The sequence below is a fragment of the Clytia hemisphaerica genome, unplaced genomic scaffold (assembly GCF_902728285.1).
Source record: "Clytia hemisphaerica strain Z4C2 unplaced genomic scaffold, Clytia hemisphaerica genome assembly, whole genome shotgun sequence".
NCBI classification, from domain to species: domain Eukaryota; kingdom Metazoa; phylum Cnidaria; class Hydrozoa; order Leptothecata; family Clytiidae; genus Clytia; species Clytia hemisphaerica.
The window spans coordinates 331,506-348,318 of NW_027103418.1; the positions used below are offsets into that span (position 1 = coordinate 331,506).

Genomic DNA, 16,813 nt, shown 5'->3' on the forward strand with positions numbered 1-16,813 from the left:
CCTAACTATATCATTTTGTTGTAAAAAGTATTACCATTGTATTGTGTATTTGACGCGAATAATTATATTTATCGAGAATAAACCACTTATTAACAAATTTATCCCCTTTCAGCCAATTGAAATTACATAGAAATAAATTTAGTGATTCTCGTTCACAGTGATTCGGGTCGGGATTTTCTATCTGTGGGAATAATGAAATTGCTGTTTTCATTTCGGCCACACTAAAAATTTTCCTCAAGATATTTTTAAGTCGAATTTTTCCCCTACTGACCATCGCTCGTTTCCCCTCTAATAGTATGGAGTGCAGACCTAAGGGGGCGGGGGGGGTACCTTAAAGTTCGAAAATCGATCCCATGAGAGACTATTTTCGAAAGATCAAATCATTACTAGAATGATAATGTTTTTTCACCCAAAGGCACAGATATAGCTAAAATTTTCTCCGAACAATAAGTCGTTGTTCTGAGGTAAAAATAGAACACATCAGTTAATAAAGTTGCTACATGTTTTTTTTATAAGCAAGTGTCTGCCCCTACATCAGGCTCGCATTATGCTTAGCATCCTATTGTTCTCAAACAATAGAGCCATTGTTTCAATAGAGCCATTGTTTAGGTACCAAAATCTGAGCCTGCATATGCTTATAAACGTTATATGCTTGTATTACCGCCCCCTCCACAAAATGGGTGGTTCTTTTTTACACGCCGACGCCAAGTAATTTTTGCGCGCGCGTCTCTTTGTTATGATCACGTGATAAAAATGAGTCTGCATTCTTTTCGAATCTTTGCTGGCCTGGTCCGCCATTTTGTTTTTCGCTTTGATCGACCTTCAAAGATCATGTCTGCTTGTATGATTTCAGAAAAACAACTTGATATTGGAGATGTTATTCGACTGTTGGAGAATCTTGATCAATATAATAATGTAAATGTCCCACCTATCAAGCCAAAAGCAAGTGAAGTTTATCTTTTCGTTCCAGCTTTTGAAGAAGAGCAAGGTAAATTTCCAATTTCCAGTCCTTATTTTTCGATTCACCCGAATGCATAAAACATTTCGAAGACCCAAAGCTCCACTTCTCGGAATGATTTCAAAAACGAAACTGACCATGTGTTTTGGGATAAGAATCCATGTATGGTTCTGCTCTTCATCAACGTTCTGTAATTATCTTCATTTTATTCTCCTAAATTTGAATTGTACAGTAGCTTAAGATCTTTTACAAGGGATATTCCTTTTTTAATGTTAGACATAATGCAGACACTCACCACTCTTTTCAATTGATAACTTTTTCCTTTAAGCTCTAGGCCAGGCGTAGTTAATCGATATAATCGATAATAGACCTTTTTTCAAAGAGGACGTCCTGTTGAATAATTATGTAGTCCAGCCATAAAAACAATGATAGAGCCATGCATAATTACTGTATCATGCATATTGTAATAATTATGCATGGTTTTATCATTGTTTTTCTGCTGGACTACATAATTATTCAACAGGGTGGCCTCTTTGAAAAAAGGTCTATCTTGAGTAATCAATCGATTAATAATCGATAAGTAATCGATGGATTAGATATCGATTAACCGATAGAATCGATAGGTAATCGATACTGAAGATTTTTTCAAAGCTCGATTATTTATCGATCAATTTTGTCATCGATTGTTTATCGATTATAGATCGATTATACTTTGATTAAATTAAGTATCAATTAAAAATCGATCGGCTATCGATCACAGCTTTTGATCGATTACATATCGATCAAAAATTGATTAATCATCGATCAAATAGTTAATCGATCAACTATCGATTCGTGATCGATTATTTATCAGATTTTAGGGAGTGGTACTTTAATTGGATTAACTTTCGCCTTCGCGAGATTAAATTTCTCGATTTCTCGAATTTTTGCCATTTTCGCGAAATTAAAAGCAACATTTTTCGCTGATCTCGATTGGGATGTACTTTTGAATTGATTCCAATCCCCTGGTAGCATAGGGCCTAGAAAAGCTACTACACTCATTTTTTTTATAAGCATACAGTAAATTTCGGCTGAAGCATTCTCAAACCCTCTGAAAGGCTGAACAAAAAAAAGTTAAAAAAAACAACAAAATTACCGTTTTATTTAAAGAAGGGGCGTTATTGAATGGTTTGCCTTTTTGGAAGAGCATTATTATTCGAAATGCGGGCGTTTATTCAAAGTAATACAATTGGTATGAGATTTGGCGAATTCCAGAAATTTTCTTTACTTCATTAGATACCTTATCTTGGCCCTTTTTACGTCGGACCTTATTAGCGTTATTTTTGGGCTCGTTGGTGGAATAAGGGTCGGCGTATAAAGGGCTGGTAATGTAGTCAATAGTCGGTCACGATCGATATATAATCGATAACGATACGTGATCGAAGATAAGTAAATAATTGATAAGTTATCAATGCACGAACGATAAGTAATCGATGATTGTTAACAATCGATACATGATTGATAAGTAATCGATAGGTTGTATGTAGTCGATATGTGATCAATAAGTAATCAATAGCTTGGAAATAATCGATCGCTGATCGATACTCAAGATTTTTTGAAGGTCTGATTACCTATCGATTCTATCAGTTAATCGATATCTAATCCACCGATTAATTATCGATTATTTATCGATTACTCAAGATTATCGATTATATCGATTAACTACGCCTGGTCTAGGTGAACATGAGGGTCTACTGACAGTCTAAGCTTAAACTCCTATATCAGGATTAGAAACTAGGCTAGTTATACCTAGGCGGTGTCAATGGAACTGTTCGATTATCGAACCATATCGAACGATAGCTGTTCGATTACCGAATCCAATCAAACACCTATCGAACCGGGAAAACTTTCGTAAAGTTCGATGACGGTTCGATTATACGATTATAGTTTGATTGCAGTTCGATGAATACGATTGAGGTTCGATCAGTTCGATTAAGATCGATGAAGTTCGATTGGTTCAATTAAATCGATTTATACCTTGCCGCCAATTTTTTTATTTATATTCCGAGGGCGTATTGGCGGCCGCCCACCGGCCATTCTAGTGGGCCATCCTATATCTATCCCATGAGGCACCCCCAGCGGTTTGCGTGGATGACGTGATTGGGACTTTTTTCTTGCGTGATTAGAGATTAGAGATTTTTTTTTGGCGTGATGGCGTGATCAAGATTTTGGCATGATGCATGATAGGGCAAAAATTTGAGGCGTGATTTGGGCTATTTTTCGCTATTTTTTGCGTGATGACAAATTTTAGCGATTTTCGTGATGCGTGATGGAGAATTTTTTTGCGTGATGCTGTGATTAGGGGTGCCGCTGGGGGGGCCTCATCTATCCCATCGGTTGGGACAAGCTGGAGCTTTTACAAGTACAGGACCAGGAATTCATTGAAAAAACCATAAAATTTTACTTCCCAGGGGACTCGTAACTCAATTTCCAGGGTATGATGATTGATATATTGGAAATTTTCAAGCAGGCTAGCTCTTAAACTCTAAAACAGCATCTAATAACATGAAAACCAGAATATGATTCTTCAATGGGAATCAAAACTATAAAGTGCACTTACAAACACCAATATATCAGATCTAACAAAAATTAATAACAACACTGTCATCATTGACAATAAAACAAAAGATTTTCTGTCAAGAGTCTTTTAAGGTGGTCGTTAACAAACTTTTTGAAAATGTCAAAAAATATTCAAATTGAAATATCTCAAAATGTATAAATGATATATTGTTGAAATTTTGTAAGATGGTACTTCATTATTATGTTGTTCTAAAAATAGAAAAAATAAATAAAAATATCATAGACGGGGGTCATGACGTCACTTCTAAAAATAGATTCAAAAATCTCTTGGCAGAAAAATCTCAGCAACCAGAAGGAGTTAGCTTTTGATATTTGGGAGTTATGTTACCCTAGTGACCTTCTGTGATCTGAGTGAAAAAAAAAATTTGAAAAAAATAAAATCAGGGGGTAAAAACCCAAAAAACTGTTTTTTATAATTATAAAATCAACAAAACATTTTTTTAAAAAACTGTTTCACTCAGATCACACCTTTCCATGAGGGGAAGCTGTGTTGAAGATTTCATGCCAATCGGACCATCCAATCCTGAGATATTTCCGCCAAGAGATCAAAAAACCCCGGTTTCGCTGTTTTGCGTAAACTGGCCTTAAAACTATTTATTGCTGTAAAAAGAGGAAAAAAAAGCTTTTAATATGGGATTTTTGACATATTTCAGTTGAACTTGATGCACTAATCCAATTTTTAATGTAAGAAAGAAAGTAAAGCCATTTTTTTTGCATGTGTCAGCAAATTCATGGCTTCGCCTGGAACCCTGAGATTTACCGCAAACATGCAAAAAACCTTACTTTTGCCTGCGAAAAAGCTAAAAGTTGGTGAAAAGTGATTGAAAAGTATTCCCTAACCTTTTCATTGGTTAAAGTAACACATTTTATTGTAGAAAAGCAAATTTCCATCCCCGTTACTTGAAATACAAGCTGCGCTCAAGTCTAGTAAAGAGCACTTTCACTTTCACTTTTGCGAAAACCTCGAAATGCACCAAAATCAACTATATCACTATCAAAACCCAACTAAAGGTGTATGGATAGTTCCAAGAATATATTATGGACGTTTTTAAAAGTAAATTATCAATTAAATAACTTAAAAAGAGAGAGAAAACAGAAGAAACGTTTCACGTACCTGTCACACATTTGTGGCGCTGAAATTTGATCCCAATGGGGAGGAAATTAGAAAGATTATCAAGTAAAAATGTTCCTTGGAGTTTAGAGAAGCTCTTTATATAAAATGGAAGCATTAAACCATCACTTACTACAAGAAAATACGCCATGAAACAGTTATTCCCTTTACCAAAAAACCACACTTGAAATTTGACAAGATTCAAGATGGCGGGTTTGTTTTGGTTGTCATAAATCCGGAACTATTAACAGTACCGGTGTAAAATTTTCCAGAAATGTTCTTTGTGGCTCTAAGTAGCGACGGTAAAAATTTAGAGTCGCTCCAAGGACCAGAAGAGGGAATATTGCGGTTTTCGTAACGGGCGGCGGGGTGGGCGTTTAGGGCGGACCGCAAGATCTGCTCAGGTAGGTGTCTAAAGACCTAAATTTTTCCACTTTCCTCTTCTTTATATCAAATAAAACTTCGGGATATTGTTTAGTAAGGTTCAAACTTTAATTTAAACCAAAAATTGAAAAATCGACCCAAAAAAGATGAGCCTATCTCAGAAGTGTTAACGACCACCTTAAACATTCCAACAACTTCCATCAAAATGATCTTTCACAGCTGAGTCTACCATTTTTAACACGGTCCGAGGATTGAGCCGAGAACGCTCGCAGACCGCTCACAGAACGCCCCCAAACTCCTGAGCAGGTGAAAAATTTAATCTGTCGATCATTTTCTCAAGCGAAGAGTACGCAAAGCGATTCTAGCTTTACGATGGCGCCTCGGATCATCAGTGGATAGTATTCAATCATCATTATACTTTTATTTTCATTTCTAGAACTTTTGCAAAAAAAGGTAAAAATAGAAAAGTTGTATTTTTTACTGCTCTATTCACATACTGAATTTGAAAGATCTTCTTATGTGGCATTTTTTTGCAAACTTCAAAAAACTGATTTTTGTCCTGCTCATTGCGGGACTTAACGCCTTTAGCTTAAGTGCTTGCATGCAGCATAGGGTACAAAGTCCAAATATGCATTTCATATGCATAATTTTTGTATTAAGAGTTAGGTCTATACTGCCAAGAGGGGTATAAGAAAAAAGTTTGTCAATACCCTTAAAAATGGAATAGCTAGTTTTTTTATTTCCTTTTTAAAAATCCGAAATCGGAAGAAATATTGAAATAAAATTTTGTAAAATTTCCTAAGGTATCGATTTTTAGATTTAAAGACAAAAGAATAAAGTGCAAGATGTTGTTATAGATAGAGTCTATGATAAAAAACACTGAAAGGATAAAAATATCTTTACATTGGCAGAATAGGGCACAGCTGTGTTTGATCAGCCAAGAGAGTTAGGCCAAGAGCTGCATCGACACAAATGATAGCAGTGGAAGTTCGGAGATGGTTCGTTGTAGAGATGACTCCGGAGCAAAGACTGTTGGCTTTTTCATCAGGAATGAAAACAGTGGTGTAGCTCGAGAAAACGTTGCAGGAAACAATAGCTTTTGCTTCGTGTGACGTAGGACATCAGTAAAGAACATCTTTTAGGGGTGTTGTGGAAGGGGTGTCGAGTTCTGCTTGAAGACTTCATTAGGCAGCTTCATTAACGATTGACATGTATGGTAGTTGGACGCAACAGAATCGATTGCTGAAGTACTATTGATTGCGTAGAAGAGCCGATCAAAAACTTTTTGAAGCTGTGTGCGGTTGGGATGATTCAGTTGAATGTGAAGGGCGGTGACAAGCCCTGGTAGGATGGCAGAAGGTACCACAATAACCTGTCACTGCTGGTGGACATATGGATCATTCTTCTTGACAACGAGTAGGTTACTGTTGGAAATTGTGGCGATATGTAGGTACTTTCGAACGTCTTGAATGTGTCTCGTCTTCCTTGTTGGGCGTGTCCCATTTTGCAATTGGGCAAAGGGCAGTCTTGTTGGGTTGCATGCCAAGCATGCTGATTCGAAAATGGCATTGGTGCTGCACTGCTAAACTCGAGATATTCTCCAGGAAGAACAACATGGCTTTTAACACTTCGAAGAATAAACAATTCAACTCTGAATATGTCTGATGGTCTATTTGGTTTAGTGCCATATGCCAAGTTGGAAGATAAGATAGTTATCATTTTCTTTTTCTTAATGAACTTGAATGTCCATTCTCTTTACAGAATGGTACGCCAGCTAGTAAATCACAGTTGATGGTATCGACCACTAATGCGGTAACAGGTAATGGTATGCTGCCAAAGTTAAGTTGTATTTTGACTTCTCCATGCATTTTTAAGGTACTTTTATCTACAGAACGTGCTGAGTGTCTAGTTGGTTGAATAACGATACCGGATCGCTTGATCAAAGACCTTGAGATGAGACATGATGTTGCACCAGTATCGATCACAATGTGAGCTAGATGGTGTTAGAACAAATAGAACATAGATAAAGTATGGAAGATAAACCTAGATGTGATAAATGAGATATTGCGCTTCGGACAGCTTCGAAGACTCAATACCGACAGTTCGAAGACTCAATAACCGATTACAGTAACTTAATTGAGTACTTTGATTGTCAGTTAGTCACACTAACGTCCCGTCGAAATGCATATTAAAGATTAATGCTGCGAAAAGGCTATATCGTTTACTTGACTCACAAGCAAAAAAATGTGCTGCAAAACTTCTAAAAAGGGATTCATGAAAAATTAACCCAGAGCTTTTTAATGAAGCTAACATTTTCAAAAACTAATAGTGTAAAATAGGAAGATGGTTGATCTTAACCGTCATTTAAGTCTTGTTAATTTAACAATTTCTTTTACACTTTACAGAAAATTGGAAATGTGATCAATACCGATGGTTGAACTATGGATCCAAAGATATTCCCAAACGAGATCCATTGGTCAAAAAGCTTTTCTTCATTGGTAAAAACCCTGATGGTAAAACCAGCAAATTTCAACGACATGTTTACACCTTGATCGGTGAACAACGATGTCCGAAACCAGTGCTGGTGCATTACATTGGTGATGAGAGTGTTATGATTGACCATCCCCATGGTAACACGAAGAAATCCAGTGAACCATACTATGCTACAGCGCCATCTGTCAGAAAGCATATCAGCTATAAAGCAAAATCACCAAATGGTACACCCAACCGTGTTTTACATGAGCATTCGTTAGATGGACTGGATGGTCTAAATCCTGTCTTAACACCGAGAAATAAGATACAAGTTCGAAACATTCGACGTAATCTGAAAAAAGCTAACGAGAAACAAAGACCGTCAGCTGAGGACATGGCTACGTTATACAGTCTTGGAACAGAATTGCCAGGTTTCTTTCACTATGTCAGAACATATCCAGATTTTGCACTCATCTGTGGTTTGAATGATTTAGCATTAGAGGTTGAAAATTTGCTAAAGTTAAACGCTGGACCCCTTGTGTTTTCCTTTCATGAGACATTCAAAGTTGGAAAATTTTATGTCACCACTTTTAATTTTGTACATGCAGCGTTTTCGGATCGCCCGGTGATTCCATTACACTTTTTGATCACTGAGAGTACTGATGAATACGCCCTGTATGAACGCCTCTTACGAACTGTCTCAGAGAATGTTCCGATGCTTGACCAATTGGAAACAGCTGTCGTAACGAGTCAAGAAAATAATTTTGCTACTCCTTTAAATATGGTTTTCCCGAATTTCATGCAAGTTTATGATTGGGAGTTGGTTCTTATGACGGCTCGTTCATGGCTTCGTAAAAACAGCCAAAACGTTAAAATTATTACCGATCGAGCGGAAGACATGCGTGTATTATTAAACAGTCCTTCCTATGATGACTTTCTACAAAACCTAGAGAAATTAAAACGGCAATGGGATGAAGGGTTTATCAACTATTTCAACGATTATCTACTGGAAATTATTCGTAAAAGACTTGGTCGCTGGCTTCTAGAACGTTACAAGTTGTACCATCCACAGATGGGAGTTATTGGTGCACGAAATTTAGATCTCCAAATTGTAGTCCGACATTTACAAGAACTGAAAGAAGTCACTTTAGACATACTTATCCCTTCCCTATATCATCTTCAACTGTATTTATCGACCAACATTATGAAAGGCTTCTGTGGTTTGGGAAGGTATAAATTAAGCCCTGAGTTGAATTTCTTACGGCGTGAACCCGATGAATTGATCCTACCGAATAAATTGTACGAACCACAAGAGATTGTGAATATTTTGAAAGTTCGTGGTATCTCTTTGGTGTTTGAAGAACTACAAGAAGAAGGAGAAGTTGGCAGTGTCATCCAAGCACAACGTATTGTTGAAATGGACAACATCATACATTGCCATCAGTTACAGGTTGGAATGATTTCTTTTAATTTTCTTTCATTTGCAGAATGTCGCAAATGATTTTCGTCAATCCAAACTCGCTCATCTTGCTTCCCTTACTCTTAGATTTCAAATAAACAGGGGGGGGGGTCGGAAAAATTTTCGAGATTTTAATAAACGGGTGGGACCTAATTGCCGGGGGTTGGAAATTGTACTTCTGAAAACCCCAAAATAAGGCTAAAATCAGACTATTTAGAGCAAAATAAGGGCCTTCTCTTTGACAGCTGAAAATAATCTTAAAAATTAATCAACGGGGGGGGGGGTCCTAATAAGGTCCAGGGGTTGGGAAACTTTCGAAAAATTAACAAGCGGGGGGCGTTTATTTGGAACCTAAGGGTACTTGAATCAATAAACTTGAACACTGTGTAGTCCTTAAATCAGGGGGGGGTGAAGCAGTTAGTACAAGCAGTTAGTACATGCCGGTTAGTACCGTGGTGGTGTGCCATATGAATTGGATAAAATCACTTAGTACTCAGATGTACTAACTGCAAAAAAGGGTGGTCCCCTGCTAAAAATTTGCCAAATTTTGGTACTAACTGTGTAAAAAATAGGATTTTGTGAGAAAATTAAAAAAAAAGACCATATTTTACCAAAAAAAATTTTTGGGAAGTAGATTTTTTTTCAAATTTTCGAATTTTTTTTTTTAAATCTTAAAAACAATTTGCTGGTTGCAATAGAAATTTGATTTTCGAAAATGTTGTTTTTTCCTATTGAAAGCTATGGAAAATTGAATCATTTTTAAGATATTAAATTTTATTTTATTTGATTTTATTGAATTTATGAAGGTCAAAAGCCTTTTTCAAGGCTAAATTCAGTTAGTACTAACTGTACTAAGTGTACCAAGGTGGTGGTGTTACTAACTTCTTCCGAGAAAGCAGTTAGTACGCATGATGTCTTGTACTAACTGCTTCACCCCCCCCCCTGCTTAAATGAAACTGCAATTTCTGTAATTTGTAGTGTTGGGTCACAGACTTTCATCGCAAAAAACTATGTTTGAAACACAAGACTTTTTCTTGGTAGGATGGTAGGGAAACATGTTAATAGATTCTCTACCTTAACTGCAATTTATGTGATTTAGTTTAGTAAGATGTTTACTGGCAACAACAACTTTTTACGACATTACATATCAATGCAACCTTTCTTTACCAAACAGGCTTTCATGGTGAAATCACCATCAGGGGGTTTACAAGCAGTTCGTTTGTTTCCACGTGAGTCGTGTTCATGTTCATTCTCACAACGTTGTTCACACATCATGGCTGTTATGTTGGCTGTTGGATTACCGCTTTTCCCGGAAAGTGCTCCTAAATGTAAGCTAGATTCAACCTGTTTGCTAATTTCCATTCCTTTTGACGGAAAGTGCTCCTATGCACTTAGTTTGGCTTCTGCTTTATAACCAAATTCGCTGGTAGATACACGTTTTTTTTTAAGAAGCTAGGTTTACCAAGCAGCCTCAATGTTTCTTAAGAAATCGGCCTTTTGAGCCTTAAATGTTTCTTATATGTTTCTAAACTTTGTCAAGCTTAAAGGGAGCATGTCGATAATAGACTAATCTACGGTACTTTCCTATCTTCTATATTGATTTTCTGACTTTCTCAAGTATTTCTAACTGTCATGTAAGTATTTTTCTGGGACTTTCTGCCTTTACCGGAAGGTTCTTAAAAAAAACCGAATTAAAAAATGTTAATTTCTCATTCTCAGCCGCAACATGTTTCTTAGATGTTTCTTAGTTTTTAGATATTCTGAGCATCTTGTTTCTTAAAAGTGTGTCATAGTGTCCTCCCCCCCCCCTGGATTCAGGGGGGAATGGGTTTTGAGGTCAAAAGGACGTATAGGGGGGAAAGAAATTTTTTTGAAGCCAGGGTGGGGAAAAACGAGGGGGGGGGGAATGGAAAATTTTCATTCTAGGCATGGGGGGGAACTCACCAAAATCAATTCAAAATTGAAAAACATCTGGTTTTATGAGATGATATAGCATAATGCTTAGTTTTATTAATATTATGGTTTAAAAACAACCATCCTTTCCATTTCTTCTTGAATTAGAACTACCTTAGGGAAAACAATAAGCGTTAAGTTCATCAAATTACAGCTTTTTAATTTTTTGCTTGAGGGGGGGGGGGGCAGAGAAATTTTTGGAGGCAGGGTGGGAAAAAATGAGGGGGGGGGGAATGGAAAATTTTCATTCTAGGCATGGGGGGGGAGAGACCCTGAAGGACACTATGTGTGTTTCTTAAAAAAAACGTGTACAGATGCTACTTATAGAGTTTACCATTTGTATTCCTTTTGACTGAAAATTGTCCCCTTTACTCTTCTCTCCTTCACCTCAGCTGCTTTTAATAACAATTGGTCCTTGACAATTTTACATCACTTAATATTGTATTCCTCCTTCACTTACAGCTAAAAAAGGGCGTAAATCAAAATCCGCCAAATTCGTACGCCCATCAGTACCGCCTCCCGCCACAATCACCACAATAGAAGCAACGCCCCAGCCTCAACCAGAACAACCGCAACAACAGGTTGCTCAAACGCAGCAACCTCAACCAACCTTTTCATTAGAGTACGATATAGCCGATCAAACGATGACACAGACGAACGTTATTCCAATGATCGTGGCGCCCGATGCGACGAATGATGCTAATAATTTAATCCCTGTTACCATGGAACTCGCATATCAAACAACTTAAAACTGTCGGTATTTCCGGGTGATCCTTAGAAAACCGTCATTCGTTGTTCGGCACTTTGTACGACCTGCTAAAACGCTATGCCAGCTCTGTTTGGTCATTTCCTATTTGTTTGGTCAACAGCACGCGTGGACGCTTGTTTTCTAGATCTCAGATGCTCATACATCGTACGATAGAGCTCTGTCGCACTGGTGGAAACCATGCTTACACAGATTTAATATTTTAACTTATCGCCTGTTGTGAAGATTCTCTTAGCTTTATTACCTCATAGTTTGCAGAGGGGTATGAACCCCCCTAGGTTTATTTCATCCCCCCTATATACCCATCCCCCCCTTTTGTAATGAAATCTTATCCCCCCCCTTTTTTTTACAGAATATCCGTTTCGAAGGAAACTCGCTTTCCCACCTACCAGCAAAATTATCAACAAGAAAGAGTATGAAGTATTATAGTCACGAGCCAACAATGACAGAATATAACTAGCGTTTTTCATTAATCTTGATCATTTTAAAATCTAATCTAAAATGTGTGTGTTCTGTTGAAAGTTCTTCAGGTCCCCCCCTTTTTTATTTGATCCCCCCCTACATTCCCATCCCCCCTAGTTTTTTCGGCAGATCTCGGGACCCCCCCTACAAAGGCCCTCCAGAAAGTTGGCATCCCCCCCTATTAAAAAGGGGGGGGTGCAAACTATGTACCTAATGTAAATATAACATGTAGATTCTATGATGAAATTTAGAAGACCATTTCTTTTGTGGCAGGGGTTCTGAAGTATGAGATACGTCGAATTTGAGATAAGTTGGTGGCTATAATATTCATGTTTATTCACTATCGTAGAAATAATTATTGAGATGTTAGATAAATCATATCGTGAAGTACACGTTTTTTTATAGGAACATCCAAAATGTTTGAAGCCTTCGGATGTTCTTAACTTATTTAGTTTTAAGCCTAAAAATGTTCTTAACATGTTATTATTTTTACCATTTTTTGAGCATTTTTGTCCATTTTCCTAAGAAACTGGGTATTCTAGAGTCCCAAAGCCTTAAAATGTTCTTAACTTGTTCTTAATATTTTTGCCATCGAAGCCTTATGTTCTGATATATTTTGTTTTTCTAAGAAAACGTGATTCGTACAGTACGACGCGACTGAAACAGAAAAACTTTCAACAAAGCTTTCCAGCACATCTTCTGCACTTCTATTTTAAGTTAGTAAAATGTTTGATCTTTTTGTTTCTTTTCTTTTTCATTTTGACAACAACAAACGAAACAAACAAAACAAAATGAAAGAACAGATGTTTCAATATTTTGATGGTGAACTTTCAATATGGTTGAAATATGCTGTTGTTGGTGGGTGTATGAAGAATGCTTTTTAGCCGCAAGGGCATCGTAAGTTTGCTTTTATCGTCTTTTTATTATGGTTTTTAGGAATTTGAGTGGAAAAATATCTGGTACTCGAGTAACTCAATAAAATTTTTCTACGCCATTCAAATGCTAATATTTTGACCTAGTCAAATGATTTGAAACTTTAAAGGTTTTGTTTTTAAATAAGAGTGATATAGTTTGCTTACTCCTCGATTTTAATTTACAAGCTTTTTGATATTGAATTGACACGGATGTTGAGCAAGATTGGTCAGAAAGAGGAAAAGAAAAACATATTTTGCTCATATCAGCACAATATAACAATAGGCAGACACTGTTCTGATATGAAATACGTGTCTGGTATGAAACGGGAACACTTATGTGAAAATAAAACCTTTAAGGGCGAAATTTCAGTAGAATAAGGAGTGAAAAAGCATTACTCTCACCACGTGAATTCAAAATTCGTTAGCTGTTCATATTCTATTCTCAATAAAGATTTCATTTTTCCTACAGGGATTTCTTTTCAAGACATTGATATTTTTGGTGATAACAAGCATTTTGTTTGGTGTATGGAAAGAACCCTCTTTTCAACATCTCTTTCGAAGACAAATCAAAGTAACCAATCAACTAGCTGGACATGTTGATGGTGGATCAACCGAACTGCAATCGGCAGAACATGCAGATGAAGGCGAAAACGGTAAGGATAACAATAATGGCAGACTTAGTAGCTATTCGTTGTTTTGAACTGGAATCAGTTTTCATCAATGAAAGTAGAGGGTCTTACCACCATGCATCCTTAACACCCTGCTTAAAAGTGTTTTGAATTGGAACACAATTTTGGATTGGAACACAATCCATTGCGCAGATATCAAAACTGAACACTACGTACCATGTTTTGTATGATCTCCCGGAGGGGCGGGGTACTCCAGGTAAGTGACCTACCGGACGTGCGGCCCTTAAGGGTAGGTTTTTTGGACTTTCGAAAGTGCACTGTAAGGGTTGATTTGTGAACAAGTGGGAAAAGTGCACTGTAAGCGTGTAAAATTTGAGAAAATACCAGATCTTGAGGTAAAATTTGAGAAATTAAAAAAAATCTGCCCTGAAAAGGGCAAAAAATTTCGAAAAATTGCACTATAAGGGTCGGTTTTTAGCCAAGTTTTTCCTGCACTGTAAGGGTCCGATTTTAAAGACCTGATTTTTGGCCGAACGTACGGTCGTTTTCAAAATCGAGTGCCCCCCGGCCCCAGGTATGATCTACAGTACGAGTCGACAGCAGACTTAAAACTAATACACTTTTAAACTTTCTTAGTTATCTCTAATAAGAACCTCTACTATTCAAATCTTTCTAAAGTTCGAACTGAAACATCGGTCCCCTCAGCTGGAAATTAGTATAAAAAAAGTCTCTGTAATTCGAATGTTTCTCTAATTCGAAGAGAATTATCGATCCCTTGAAGATCGAATTAGAGAGAGTCGACTGCATGACGAAAAGAAATTTACTTTAGTACAACAAGTTTTGAATTATTAGGGTGAGCTGTGACTTTTGTCTCTATACTTAGATGCAATGAAAAGTATTCTTACGTGTCCTTTATTTCCAATTTCCAATTTCTCTTACAGAGGTCCAAGAAGACAATATACAAACGATCTCAAAATGTGCTTTCAATTCCTTGGATGTGAACCAACCTCGTCCAAACATCTCATCATCTCAAACAACCAAATGTCGTTCTATAATCCCAACAGAGGAGGAGTGCTTACATGCTGAATATCAGTATGGTGTCACTAAAAAGACTTCCCCGATGTTCTCCACCTGTCGGCCTTTCAACAACTACCAAACCATTGCTGATTTATGCCGTTTCAAAAAAGAAAATGACCGATATCGAGTCATTTGTGACGTCAAACCATGCAATGGAGGTACAATCCGAATCGGTTTCTTTCAACGAGAGACCGGATTCATCAAGTTTTCCACGGCAGATAATTATAAAGCAAAAAGTAAGCTGGAAAAAGCGATTTGGAGTATATATAACGTTCACAAATCGAAAGTGAATTTTTGTTTGTTAGCTTGCTTCAGTGATCCGAACTTCATCAAACAAGCTGTTGTTTTTCCTCCGAGACTATTGAAACGAAAAGTGGGACCCAAGCCTCCAGACCATGACAACAAAATCAATATAAATATCCTGCTATTAGACTCTGTCTCTAGACAACATTTTTATCGAAAGCTACCAGCTACTGCCGAGGCTATACGTGAAATTAAGGTAACCAAAGAGAGCAAAATATACGATTTCGAGTTCTTTCAAAGTATAGCACCTAGAACGTTCCCAAATGTACGTGCTTTATTTAGTGGCAAAGTAGACATCGACGCAAACGACGAGGAACTAGACTATCATCTTGAGAACCTTACCGGATATTTTCGTAATCTTGGTTATCAAAATATCTTACAAGAAGATAGCTGTTGGTTCGACGTTTGGGGTTCTCTAGTCACAAACAACAAACATATGGAAAATGTTTCTCAAAACTGGAAATCGATCCGTGAAAAAATAGACCAGTTACCGATCGATAGCTTAGGAGTTAGTCATCTCTCTTGTGAAGCTTTTCAACAATATGGGAAAACAAATCAATTTAACAATCCACCAAAAGTATGCTATAACGGTTATCTATTGCCATCCTATTATTTGAACTTGACATTTGAATACTTTCGAGAGATTGAATCTAGTCCTTTTCGTTCAACTTCGAAACCTGTTTTCATGTACACTCATTTGAATACAGCGCACGAGTCGACAGGAAAACGTGTCGCCCAGATGGATTACCTGCTAGCAGACTATGTTCGTAAAATGAACGCGTTGGAAAACACATGGACGATCATTTTATCCGACCACGGACCTAAAACGACGAAATATGCTCAACAACATTTAGCAGGACGCCTAGAAATAGGTCATGCTGCAATGTTTTTGATCGTTCCACGGAAAGTTCAGGATTTTCTTGGGGTTGAACGTTTAAAAGCTTTGGAAATTAACCAAAAGATTTTATCAAGTCATCTAGATTTGCATCATGCTTTGAAAACTCTGTATTCGAAATCTGCTGGCGGATTGCTTAGACTTTTACCAAATAACCGTTTTTGTGGCCATGTCCCTATGTACTCTTTTATGAATTGTTTGTGTAACGGTGGCACGAAAATTCGAACACAATCTGAACCTTTCCATTGGTTAGCTGAATACGTTATTGGTTACCTGAATGAACTCATGACGCGGTCGTTACTCTCCGCTGGCACGAAGAACGGTTATCAAAATTGTGAGCGGTTGATTGGGAGTAGGTTTAATAAGATACGTGAGAAGGAAGTACTGAAGGACTACAGGTATTTCGTTATGGACGTTTTAGTTCATAAATATCGCGGTGAAGAAATTTTCGAAATTGTAGTTCGCATTCGTAAAATCTCTTTTACAATCGAAATCGTAAAATGGCGTCGTGTCAGTATTTATCAACATTTTTCTAAATGCTGTGATCACGCAGTTGATATTCAGTTATGTGTTTGTCGCAAAGAGAGTTTGGGCGCCCAAAACCCTGGTCGTGATGTCTCAAGACAGTTATCGATTGCTAGTTTCGGTGTGACCACGGAATCTGCATTTTTAGATTCTAAATGTTTATTGTTGATGAAACGTGAGAAATCGAATGTTTTTCGGACGTACGAAATTACAAATATGTGTTACGATCGTATCTATCATACAAACTTTACAATCGATGATAAATTGAATATACGATCTACAGTAA

The 16,813-nt window shown here is 37.2% G+C and overlaps 2 protein-coding genes across 2 annotated transcripts; both read left to right on the top strand.

Annotated features, from left to right (window-relative positions):
• Positions 1-796: 796 nt before the first annotated feature.
• On the top strand, positions 797-12,562 carry LOC136797769 (uncharacterized). Its single transcript, XM_067054359.1, has 4 exons — positions 797-988; positions 7,478-8,994; positions 10,178-10,331; positions 11,419-12,562. Exons 1-4 carry the CDS (start codon positions 832-834, stop codon positions 11,703-11,705), a joined length of 2,115 nt encoding a protein of 704 aa, XP_066910460.1. The 5' UTR covers positions 797-831; the 3' UTR covers positions 11,706-12,562.
• Positions 12,563-12,919: 357 nt separating this feature from the next.
• Positions 12,920-16,809, top strand: LOC136797758 (uncharacterized; the record flags this gene model as incomplete). The annotated part of the gene is made up of 3 exons (XM_067054349.1): positions 12,920-13,081; positions 13,568-13,751; positions 14,669-16,809. Coding segments are annotated over exons 1-3 (2,349 nt in total), but the record flags the coding sequence as incomplete, so codon positions are not given.
• Between the last annotated feature and the right edge of the window lie 4 nt (positions 16,810-16,813).

Excerpts from the sequence above, each read along its gene's own strand:
- LOC136797769 (XM_067054359.1), top strand. The coding sequence starts at position 832 with ATGTCTGCTTGTATGATTTCAGAAAAACAACTTGATATTGGAGATGTT. Across the intron at positions 989-7,477 it reads AGCTTTTGAAGAAGAGCAAG|AAAATTGGAAATGTGATCAA; the intron begins GTAAATTTCCAA and ends TACACTTTACAG. Across the intron at positions 10,332-11,418 it reads CCCGGAAAGTGCTCCTAAAT|CTAAAAAAGGGCGTAAATCA; the intron begins GTAAGCTAGATT and ends CTTCACTTACAG.